This window comes from Colletes gigas, unplaced genomic scaffold (genome assembly GCF_013123115.1).
Source record: "Colletes gigas isolate AHSC1104 unplaced genomic scaffold, ASM1312311v1 Colletes_gigas_Sc00010, whole genome shotgun sequence".
Lineage (NCBI taxonomy): Eukaryota > Metazoa > Arthropoda > Insecta > Hymenoptera > Colletidae > Colletes > Colletes gigas.
The window spans coordinates 7243884-7255715 of NW_025106639.1; the positions used below are offsets into that span (position 1 = coordinate 7243884).

General features: G+C 45.2%; 1 protein-coding gene across 1 annotated transcript in view; it reads right to left on the reverse strand.

The window, feature by feature from the left end:
- Positions 1 to 11430, reverse strand: part of LOC122397800 (lachesin-like) — a 56259-nt gene extending 44829 nt beyond the window's left edge. Inside the window, exons 1-2 of the mRNA XM_043397206.1 lie at positions 11304 to 11430; positions 4227 to 4351 (exon numbers count right to left, since the gene is read on the reverse strand). Coding sequence (XP_043253141.1) covers positions 4227 to 4350 — 124 coding nt within the window. The 5' untranslated portion in view covers position 4351; positions 11304 to 11430. The remainder of the gene's footprint in view (positions 1 to 4226; positions 4352 to 11303) is intronic.
- Positions 11431 to 11832: the final 402 nt, after the last annotated feature.

Genomic DNA, 11832 nt, shown 5'->3' on the forward strand with positions numbered 1-11832 from the left:
CTGAATACGTAAGAAGGAACACGGGGTTTGAATTTAAGACCGAATGGTGTTTGATACTCGGCGTAGAAATAGTTTCCTGACGGCTGAAATTTCCATAGCGTGCATAATATTCGGCGAACATTATTCGTTATGGCCGAAGCGTTCGTGCGAATTGTAGAATCGCGTTGGCTGTAATTTTCGTTGAAGTTACACGCGAAATAATTGAAGTTGTACACATTTCGACCCGTACACGTTATTTCACACGGACTACCGATACACGTACACGTGTTTCAACTAGCGTTCCTTATTTCACTCGACGTTGATACACCGGTCAACGGTAGCCACTCTAATTTCGCGTGAATTTAAACATTAAAAGACTTATTTTCAATTAAAATTTTCCATCGATGAGCAAAATGTGTCGATGATTAAGACGTTTGGCGTGTGCGTCTGCCAATCAAACTTGGCCGGAAACGGAACTACGTCGAACGCGGGCGTCATTAAAGCCGCGCGAAACTTTAAATTAAACTTAAGACGTCTAATATTGTCAGCCGCCGGGTGGAGCAAAGAGGAGTTGCCGGCGTTGCTCGTAATTAAAAATCATCGAGGCAATGCACAGTGCAATTACGGGGGAAGCCTCGAGACGAGAATATGCGATTCGCACGATCGGGAACCGTTATGGCAGAGTGAACGATAAACTCTTTGAAGGCTGCACCGTCGTGGGTTCCGTTCGATCCGAAAAATCTGCAAACCAACGAGCTCTTCCCTCTCCGACTCGCAAATGAATCGTTCTCCGATTATATGCCCCGCAAATTCAATCGTTTGTCCCGCGAAACAGCGACGATGTACTTTGATTCCTACGCTTTGAGAGTTGATAAATGGACCCGGTTAGCTGCTTTGACATCCAGCAGCAGGTTAAATACCGTTGTTCGATGATAGCTCCGCGGGAAAAAAAGGAAAAGAGGAAATATTCAGTGGCGTCGGACGGATGCAGTCGTAACGAGTCATTTGTTCGCGTACAACGGTTTCCACTAAACGTTTGCGGGCAGCTTTAAAAATATCAACGCGATGCAGAGCACAGGGCTAACAAAATTTTGTTGGTATCGAGCCAAAAGTTTATCGGGGTGCAAAAACCTTGAAAAGTATCCTCCATCCGAGAACAGCTTGTACTTTTTAAACACACGCCCCATTGTTATTATTCTATAAGTTGCTTAGAAAATTGATAAATAAGGTTTCCCATTAGCGCGTAAGTCGGAGCGGGGCTCTGCGTTGCGGTATTCATGTAGTTTGGGAACTTAATAGGTGTACAATGAGTAATAGGATTACTTACCGTGAACAAGAGATCGCAGCTATTGCGTATCTGTTTATTGTTAACATGTCGGTAGAAAGTATCTTCGAATTTAGTTAGTATTTGTCTTGCACGCTCGTACCAAACGAGATATTTAACAGAAATTTGCCACTTGTGATATAATCGATCCTCAACGATCGTGAAATAGTTAAAATACTGCTTCCTATACAAAATATGCAGTTTCATTTTTCTGATGCATCGTTGCATTTATAAAAAAGAAAGCAAAGTCGTGGGAGAACAGACACTACGTACGTCGCTAAATTTTGGTTACAACCCGTCCCATTTGCGTGGATTGGCCCGCGCAGAGGCAACATAGAAAATATTCGGTTGGCCGTGGATCTTCCTGAAATAGCACGGAAACGAAGCGTCTTTATCGACAAACTATTCCGCGCCAACGTTGGCGAGCCGAGGCTACATTTGTGGCGGTTCCGTGGGTGTCTTGCAGTGAGCAGATCCATTTCTCCCGTGCAAGAACAAGTGGTTGATACGATATCAAGGGACTCGAGAACACACACAAGACAAATTTCCGCCGTGACTGCTCCCTCGCAGCGGAGCGTATCGAGAGCTCTTCTGGAACGACTTCTTTCTCCATAGAACGCGCAGACATTTCGCACTCCGTGCCGTCTGATTCTCCCAGCCACGAATAAACGCGAAAAGATAATGTCGAGAAAGGGTCATTATAGTCGCTCGTCCGAAAAGAAACATTTTTATACAACGCGCGTCTGCACTCGAGCCTCAACCATGGAGTCATATTTTTACTAAATGTTTTTGATGATCTTATCGACTTAAAACACCACCAAATTTTTAAGCGACTGGACATTCGATATTTCAGAAATTTTCAAAGAACTCGACTTTCTCGCGCGGAGACGCGTTAAGTCTCCTATTTATTTCGACGAACCACAACCTGTTGACGATCTCAAATTCCCGTTATCGGAGAGACGCAGCCTGATTTGCGCTCCAGCGTCACCGAAAATTGGGTTTATCGTATTCGCTCCAACGCGTTCGCGAGGGCCATTTAAACGATAGTGCATTTCACGCGTAATTTCACCGAAAGTATATCGAAATAGTATAACGATCGTTTCGATTCAGAGTCCTGTCCGTCGAAACGAGTTTGATTTCTCGTTCGAATACCTAAAGGCCAGGGACAGGGACCCAGAGGCCACGCACGGGGCCTTTTCTCGTGGCTCTGGATCCCCGTTTTCACGATATGCGATCGCGCTGTGCCCTGTACGCGGGATAAAAGCGAGCGCAGGTCGAGGAAAATGCGACACGGTGAAACTGAAGCCGCTGATGAAAACCACGATTAGGTAACTCGAGCGGGAGTACTATCCACGCGAAGTCGCCGCGGTAATTAAACTCTTTGTCGCACTTCGTCGAGATCGAGCACCGCTACCATCGTTCTCGTTACAAAAGGGTTGGAAACAAAATAGAGAGAACCGTAGAGAACGGAAAACAGATGGGAAAAATATTCGAACGGGTCAGAGAAGCGGCGCAAAAATGACTCTGCAAGGGGTGCAAGTTAATACGTGGGAAACGTTTCGCCGCTTACAGGCAACCGAATAAGTTTCAGTAAACGTATTTTCCCCTGTTCGTTATTCGTACACGATTTTGTGTCTGGAAAACCGGATATTCGAATGCTTACAGACTGACGATTCAAAAAATCAAACAAAATTTATGTTACATAGCTTTAATTTATGATTTCTAACGCATCGTACAAACGTAAAGTGGTCTCGTTTTGACCCATCCGACCGAGAGCGCGGTACTCGTGTTACTTTGTTCTGTTTCGTCGAATAAATTTAACTACGCCCGTATTAGCCTACTTCTCTTATATTCCGCAGTGAATAATGCACGTCCGGGGGCAATAGAGTCGTCGGCTTTGGGAATTCGACCGCGATCAGTTATCATCGATGCACACGCGAGCCAAATCCGCGGAATCGTTAGTTCCGTACAGTCGAGGTAGCCCTTGGTTCCCGTGAAACTTGTAATTCGCTTCGATCCGTTCGGACGCGTAAAAATTAATTTCCCGGCCCGGCGTGAGTAACGACCGACACGCAGAGAGAAATCGACTTTAAAAAAGTTTTTTCCCGGGGACGTTCTCAGGCTTAAACGCGACGACTGGCCGGAAGAAGGAAAGTTGGGCTTGATTTGTGATGGCGTATTTGCGCGAAAGGTGATAAGAACGGTCAGGGAACGTTTGCAGCCTAAACGCGGTCGTGGGTGACGAGTCCGACTCGCCGGAGGTTCTAATATATTGAAATCAACTACGAACAATTAAACTTTCCAATATAATTTCATTCGACGAACCCGTCTGTTTAACGCCGCGATGTTTTACCAACGTTCTACGCGCTTGCACATTCCACAGAATATTTACGAGCCATTCCGGGCCTGTGTTTACGAGACAATCCACCATCAACAAAATCTATCGCTCCTTTTTCCCCGATGGTACGGTGTTCTTGAAACTACTATTGGAGGTATCCGAAAAAATTCAACTTTCATCTATGGGGAGAAAGCCAGCGATACATTTTTATTGGACGAATCGGGAATCGGCTAACTTTTATTTCGAATTTCCGTGTTTTTGAACGTCCCTCGCCCGAGCACCGTGCTCGATGAAATTTATACGTACACGCCGTATAAACAGGATTGTGATACGCAAAGCAAACGAGAAACAAATAGCTTTTTGGTATTAATTTAGCGGAAGAGCGGGACGCGTGCAGAATATAACGATACGAAGCGTACGCGAATCGTGTGGGAACAATTAGCTCGCGTGCTCTCGCTCGACTCGCGATTGACGCGTACGCGTTTGGCAAAGATAACAATGCGTTTCCGGGATCCGGAGAAGTCGCGTGTGTGCGCTTGCATAAATATATGTATATATATAATATATATATATACAGATATGTACCTGGCAGCGTGGGATTCGTCGCAGAGGCGTCCTGGCGCGTGGCGTCGCTGATAATTGCAGCCCTGCCGAGATTGGTACAGTCTTCGAGAAGTACGCAGTACAGTAATAGCCGTGCCACCCTCATTCTGAAAGTGGAAGGAAAAGAAACCTGAACAATAATAATGACTCCCTCTTTCTCTCTTTCCCCCCCCCCCTCGTCCACCCCCTTTTCTCTTCTAGTTTCCACCCGTACACCCCCCTCACTCCCCCCTACCACCGAGCTTCTTTTTCTGGTTATTTCTTTCCAACCGTACCCCCTTCCACGACATCCCGAAACCACTCGTTCGTTTTTTATCATTTCCTTTATCCTCTTCTTTTCTCAATCGATACGTTTGTCATGCGACGTACAACCGGCTGTTCCAAGTTCGCGCAATTTCGCGTAATGTACGTGGCACTGCGCCGTAGATCGGTTACACGGTATCGGGTCTTTGCTCGTACATTCCCGCACGCCTGTTCCACCGACCAAGGAAACGCAGGACAATTATCCTTTACGCCGTCTCGTAAATAACTATTCCCGGGCCATTTAGGAGCCTGTGATTTCCGCCGGCGCGAACGGAATTTAACAGCCCCCGCGTACGCCGCCCCCCGGATCGCCATTTTTTAGGATAGAAAAATGCGTTTTGGCGCCAGAAATCACGTTGATTTTCACAAAATTGCCTAAGAATTTCACAGCGGAATAATATCGTAATTTTTGTATTGCTTTAAACGACTCTGTAGGTAACAATAAAAAGCAAGTCTCTATTCTCTGAATACTCGAGGCAAAAATATCGAGCGAAACAAATTAAAATTGAGTTCACGTTGATTCCAAACGACGGGGAATCTAATGACACAGAGCGAAAGAAATTTACGCGCTTCGTGTTCGAAAAAATGTTCCCCCGGAAAGAAATTAATGATCCTTGGCGCTTCCAGGAGGAACCAAAGAAGCGTCGGGGAACTATGTTCTCCGTGAAATGAAACAACTTCTGCCGCGAACATTCTTTTCCATCTTTAAAAATAAACGAGTTGCCCAGGTGACCCGTCTTAAATGCCCCACCCTCTGTGTGTACATAGATATACATGTGCACGCGTATAACGCGGAGCAACTGCTCCTTCTTATTTACGACAGGACTAAATGAAAAGTCGCTCTTTCTTTGTCCCGTGTACTCCGGGAGCGCGCTATCCTCCCCAGAAGCGTCTTCCTTTTTTTTCCTGCTGGACGCCCAAACACACACACAAACACACACACACACACACACGCACACGTACGCTCGATCCTTTTTCCTCCGTTCCGCGGCGATGTCAGATTAGAAGCTCTTTGTCTTATCTCGTCGACGCGTGATCGATGATTTCGCTGAAGGAGGACCGAGCGAACGGGATCCCTCGGAGAAATCTCCCCGATTTCGATGGACGGCCGCGGAAAGAAAAATCCAGACCCTGAATATCGCGTCCCGGGGAAGATCCTTGAAAAATTCCCGCACCCTCGTCGAAACGCGATGGCCGGACTTATCGCGAGACGCCCCATCGCGGTGGTTCTTAATCTGCGGTCCCAAAATGCCACTACCCCATAAACTCGCACGTAGAAATTTTAAAGATTTATGTTTCCTCGACATACACGTTCAAAGGAATTATAATCTTTCTTGCGCGAACTAAAACGGAGTTGATGTCGTGCTTTTGATCGCTAGTGTACTTAAGAAGCTTATTATGTCTGGAAAAGGGACAGTAATTAATACGACAGTAACGTCGAAAACGATTAAAATTCGCATTTAATAATGAATCCTCTTAAAGTGTTCTTATTCGGACTATTTCTAATTATACACAGTAGAAGATTTTTTCAGCAATAATTCGTGTGATCCGTAAAGGTAGGTGGATATGTTATTTTTCTCTCGAATATTCGATATTTTTTAATTCGTTTAACATACCTAGATGAACATATTTTCAACGTTTCTGTTTGTCTATTTATCCGATCGTTTGTTTTCCCCGTAACTCGAAAACTGCATAACATGTTTCGATACAATTTTATACGCGTTCATACCGCCTTCCATTTTAAGGAATAATCGAACAAAATTTCTAATGCAGAGCACATCTAATTCTAACGAATTTTTAATCATCATTCGCGCGAGAAACGACGAAAAAACTTGGCCGATCGACAAATATCACCCCCATAAATGTATAAAGGAAAATATGAAACATGTTAATTCGCATCAGTGTTGACGCACGCGGGTCGAATTTTCAACAATCGACGCACAGCTCTTCGCAAAAGTGCTCGAACGCTGGCTGCTGAAATTTTAAACGATCAAAATAACATTTTTAAATTGCTGGAACATGGAATTAGGTAGAAAGTTTAAAGGAGACGTTCGTCGAGAATTCTGTGATAGGATTTTACAAAACAATGTAGACGGTAGAATCTCGGGTAAGGAATCTTTTCACTGTCCGTTTCCGAGGGACCCGTTATGGGTTCGATTAGTCGGGCAGAGCCTCGAATCGCGATAACGAAGTCCCGATTTTTTGTCATAAAGCGAGGCATTACCCCGATCCGTCGAGTTTCAGCCAGCAGAGTTGTGTTAATTTACGCTTCTTGGAGCTTCTAATTTCGAACTTTCGATCCCGGTTAGTCACTTCGCGCTCGTTTTACGAGGTGAAACGACGACGAGGAAATCCGATTTTCGTCCCTATTGAAAGCTCCTTCGGGCAGATTGGTAGTAGAAGGATCCGGGTGTGGGGGATTATCACTTTTCGAAGAGAAATTCCATTTCCGACCCTCTTCCGTGTGTTTACCGCGATGAACTGTTTGCCCGCAAACATTGTCTCTTCGGGAAAAGAATCGCGCAAACGTTATGACCGATTTAAAAGCCTCGTCGACGAAGCAGTCGGAAGTACCTTTGCAAGCGACGGAGAACCTCCAGCGCCGGAGAATACGAAAAAAAGAAGGAAACTTAATGGCTCGCTCGGCATTGTACTGGAAATGAGTTGATCTCGATTCAACAGGGGCCAAGTCCGACTTCCGTGGAGAACGTCTTTCCTCGATGATTTACTAATCCCAAAAAAAAAAGAGAGAAAAATGGAATTCCTCGTTTTGTCCTCGTTACGCTGAAACGGCGGGAAGCGCGGCTTAAATTCCAGGAAACTAAGGAATTTTAACGACTGATACCGTTTCCGGAGGGGCCATCGGATAATCAAGGAAAATGCAAACTCGTAATTTTTCCGCGCTCCCTCGAGATCAGGCTGCCAGTCATTAATTACGAGTATTAGACGGACGATCGATCCGAAGGTTGATCGTTTCATTCCCCCTTCCTCGAATTCGAATTTCTTGTTTCAACAATAACAACTGTTTTATCAACATTCTTTCGTAGTCGCGAACTTCGTTCCATTAATGACGACTAAATGCACGGTAAAAGCATTCTTTGGTATTTTTATTAAATTGTGCGCTTAATATTTATTGACGTTGACAGCACTGTAATGGTTATTTTATAATGACGCAGTAAACTCGCGAATAACGCGCACGCCGCGACGAAAGTGAAAAGTTCAGGAATTAACATAGACAGCGATTCCGGTGATGGGATTTTCGAAAAGTTATAAATACATTAGTATTAACTTAATGCATGAATGTTGTTAAACCTGTTATTATGTTTTCCGTTACATTGTAAAGCACTTGCACATTGATACACAGTAATTGGAACGCGTATAATCGAATACTCGGACATCGGAGAATCGTTCATTAAGCATTCAATTATAAAACAAACTAATATTATTACAGAAAATGTAAATGATACTGCTCGTACGTCATAAAACGCACCATAATCTCGTATTATAATTTGAACAAAACGCAACGTCCAGCGTTACGTGCAATTTGGCGGAAATATATCTCGAATAAAAGTTCGTTCTAAATTTCCAGAGAATTAATACGAGTACAAAGGTGCGGATAATTCAATCAAAAAGAAGTGGGCGGAGATAAGAAACTAAACTCCCGGAAGAATATCCATTACCATACCATTTAACTTTTCCCTCCACTTTTTTTCTCTCTCTCTTTTTCCATCTCCCACCAAATTTTAGATACAACCCGTATGCTCGACTCCCGGTTGCAGTAGATTTCGCGCATAAATTAATTAAAACTTCCCCCTTTTTAACATATAATAACGTCGAATAACTCCGGACGAGCACGCTATCTGTGATTTATGGGACTTAAAGTTGGGACGATGTCGTATGGAATCGTCGGGACAGAAAGGGTTAATCACTGGTTCGAATTACAGTAGCTCCGATTTTCGCATAATCGTGGATCTTGGCAGTCCCGGGCGCGTAACTTTCCGTTCGGTTCCATGATTATCGGGAACTCTACACCGCGAATTTCCTCTTTCCCGCGAGAGATACCCGGCTCCACGAACACCGCGAATATTTAATTTCCCTCTATGCCTTTGTTCCATCTCCGCGTTTTCAAAGAGATCTACGTCGCGCGTCGTCGGTGTGTTTCAGCGTGCAAGCGATTACACGTATCCACGGAAGATTTATAGGAGCGATCGTTCCTCTATCCGGCCCGTTTAGTCTCTACCTCTTTCATAATCCGAAGAATAATTTTGGAACACTCTACCGCGAAGAAGCGTGTATCATTTGCATACGCGCGGCTATGCAAATACATGGGGCTATTCTCCGGGGAAACAGATTAATTATCTACGATGCTCGCTCGAAAGCTACTGTCCGTTTTTGCGAAACAACTCCGCCGGTCTGAGTGCGACGATTACAAACGTTACACCGGAGAAATACGGCTGTCCGATTAACCCTTTTAGGCGCCATTGTCCCACTTACGGGGCATTCGAAGAAACACTTTTTACCGGCGTTCGAATTAACGGGAATTTAATATGATTCCTAAAGTGGCATTAAAAACGGCGCGAAACGAGCCGCAATTTTTTTGATAACCTTCCGACTAATATATCGCGAATAAAAAAGTTATATTACGCTCGGCTATAATTTACCTGGTATTGAAATTTATTTGAATTTTCCGGAGATTTTTCAAGTTTCGAATTAAGACTCGCGCCAAGTACAGCGCGATCTTTTGATAACGTTTCGAGGGATATATTGCAAAAATTATATTACATTCAGGTATAATTCACCTGGTATTGAAATTTATGTGAATTTTCCGGAGATCTCTTAAGTTTGAAATTAAGAGAGACTTTACTTGATTTTGACATAATAAAATAAAGCAATAACGAAAGTGTAAACTCGAAAATTTGGACAGTGTGCTGTCGAAAGTATGTTTCTTTTTATTTCCACTAAATTATGTCATAAGTGCTTTTTGCTGTGAAGGCAAGTGTAAGTAGGATATCGTATATTTTATACGTGAGTTGGCGCCCCCGACACCCCCACCCTCTTTCTGGCAGAAATTTTGCGACGTCATGTAGCAGATATTTTATGTTGGTCTACTTTAGGTGGACGTTCTGATCGCGATCCCTCGTTTTCACGCCACTCGGTAGACACAGCTAAACTTTATTCATAATTGTTTAGTACTTACCCCCTTTTAGTAGAGGTACGATGACAAATAGCCTACCTTGTTCCCTGATACATACGAAATACAATAGACGGACACGAACACGGACAAAAGTACTAAAAATATTACGGTTACAGGCAAAGTTGCAATTTTATTCGTTTTGATTGACATAAATTGTTTACGTTCATGAATCCACTCGCTACGAAGATACAGGACGCGGGTGCCGATCAGATTGTTACGTTTTTTCGATTAAACGTGCAACAATATTTAATCGTTTAAAAAATGGTGAACGCATCGGGGGATCGGAGCGAGACGGAAATTTATTCCAGCAAAATAAGCAAGAGCGGTTGATGGATTTGATTAAACGGACCCGAACGAATCTACTGTACACACGGAGGGTGCTCTTTATGAAGCTGGTACAGCAAATTAAGAATACACGCCGTAAACAGAGCAATAGATGCGTTAAAAGTTCCAATATTTCCCAAATAAAAATAAAATCGTCCGGTTAAAAATTTAGTTGGAAGGCGTCTTGCGAGTCCAGCGGCTGTAACAATTATGTATTCCATCGGAACGAACGTCGCTGGACGGGGAACTCGGATAGAAGACGAATGGGTCTTTATTTCGAGATTATTACTGTCGGGCTTAACGCGCGCGTCGGTCGAAACGATCAATCTTGTTCGCGCAGGAACGTTAAATATAAGGTAAACATTTAAACGAGGCTCTGCCACCACCCCCTTATCCCGTTCTCCCGTAATTTCCCCGGCGGGGGTATCCCATGGTCGGCGCGGAAAGAAGGACAAATGTTACGTAACGTCGCGGATATTAAAATTCGCACACATCCTCTATCGTCGCGCGACGAATCCCCCCGGTCGACGGGGATGGATTTATCAAAGTCAGCGGCAAAGTCGTTAGCCATGGCGAGCATCTACGGTCACCGGTGCGGCAAAAACGCGTCATATACGAATATCATCCGTCTCCGATATTCCGGGCCGGGTGTCCCTTTTTGCGCGGATCCATAAAGAATCGTCCGTTCGTCCTTGGATCGTTCGCGGAACGCGTCCTGTTCCGCTTCCGGCGCGCGTTTGATGCTCGCGGAATTTTCTCGACGCCGACAGGCCACCGGAAAGGCAGTATTTTTCTTGGCGGGATATCCGAAAATTGAATTCGCCCTAACGCGGGGATTATCGTCGAGTTCGATTTTGAAATTGTTATCATAAAATCGATCGACGTACGCGCGGCACCGGGTGCCTGGGAACCCAATTCCCGTCTACCTACGACCCTTATAATTCACTTGGAATTCGGCAGGGAATTCCCGTTGGAAAATATCGCACGCTGATATATCGTCCCGGTGGAAAATCACCGATGGTAATAGTACGTGCGAGCGACCGTGACACGTTTGGTCCTGGCGAAATCCTTTGGGGAACTATCGAATCGGATCTCGCGGCACGGCGATCCATCGATCGAGCCACGCACAAACGGTTCCTGCTGTTTCACGGTCGCCTCGATCGTCCGTGAAAATCCGATCCAGCTTCCCTCCGTGTTATCAAACCCCCGTCCCCGAATCTCTCACCGTGTGTAATTACCTCGCGAGGAAAGTGTAGCATTATATCCGCGAATGAACACGATCCCTCATACGTGTAGAGCGTTTCAAGTGTTTTTCTTGGTACGCGAAACGGCACACTATAACGCACGGATCCGGTGGTCCAAGAGACCCGGTTCCAACGAACGACGCGCGCTACGCTTCCGGCACCGGACGCATCCCCGGGCGTCGAGACGCGTGTACTGACGGCGTCGAGCTAGCCGTCGAGCGGAGTCGAGTGTCGGAATGCTCCGTGACGGGACGCTCGCCTCGCATGGCGCAGGTCCAGGACCTCCGGTCCCTTCTTCTTTCCTCTTTCCACCCCTTTATCTTTCTTGCGCCGGTTCTCCTTCGTTTTCTCCGACGCGTCGTTGGATATGATATTCAATTTATTATGGAGCTTTGATGGCACGCGGATCGTCGCCAACAACGGGGTGAGGGAGAGGTGGTGCACGAACACGCGGAAACGATGGGCTCACGGGAAAATAAACGCCGGATAGCGCGAGTTTCGATGGAAATCTCTGGCGACCGGG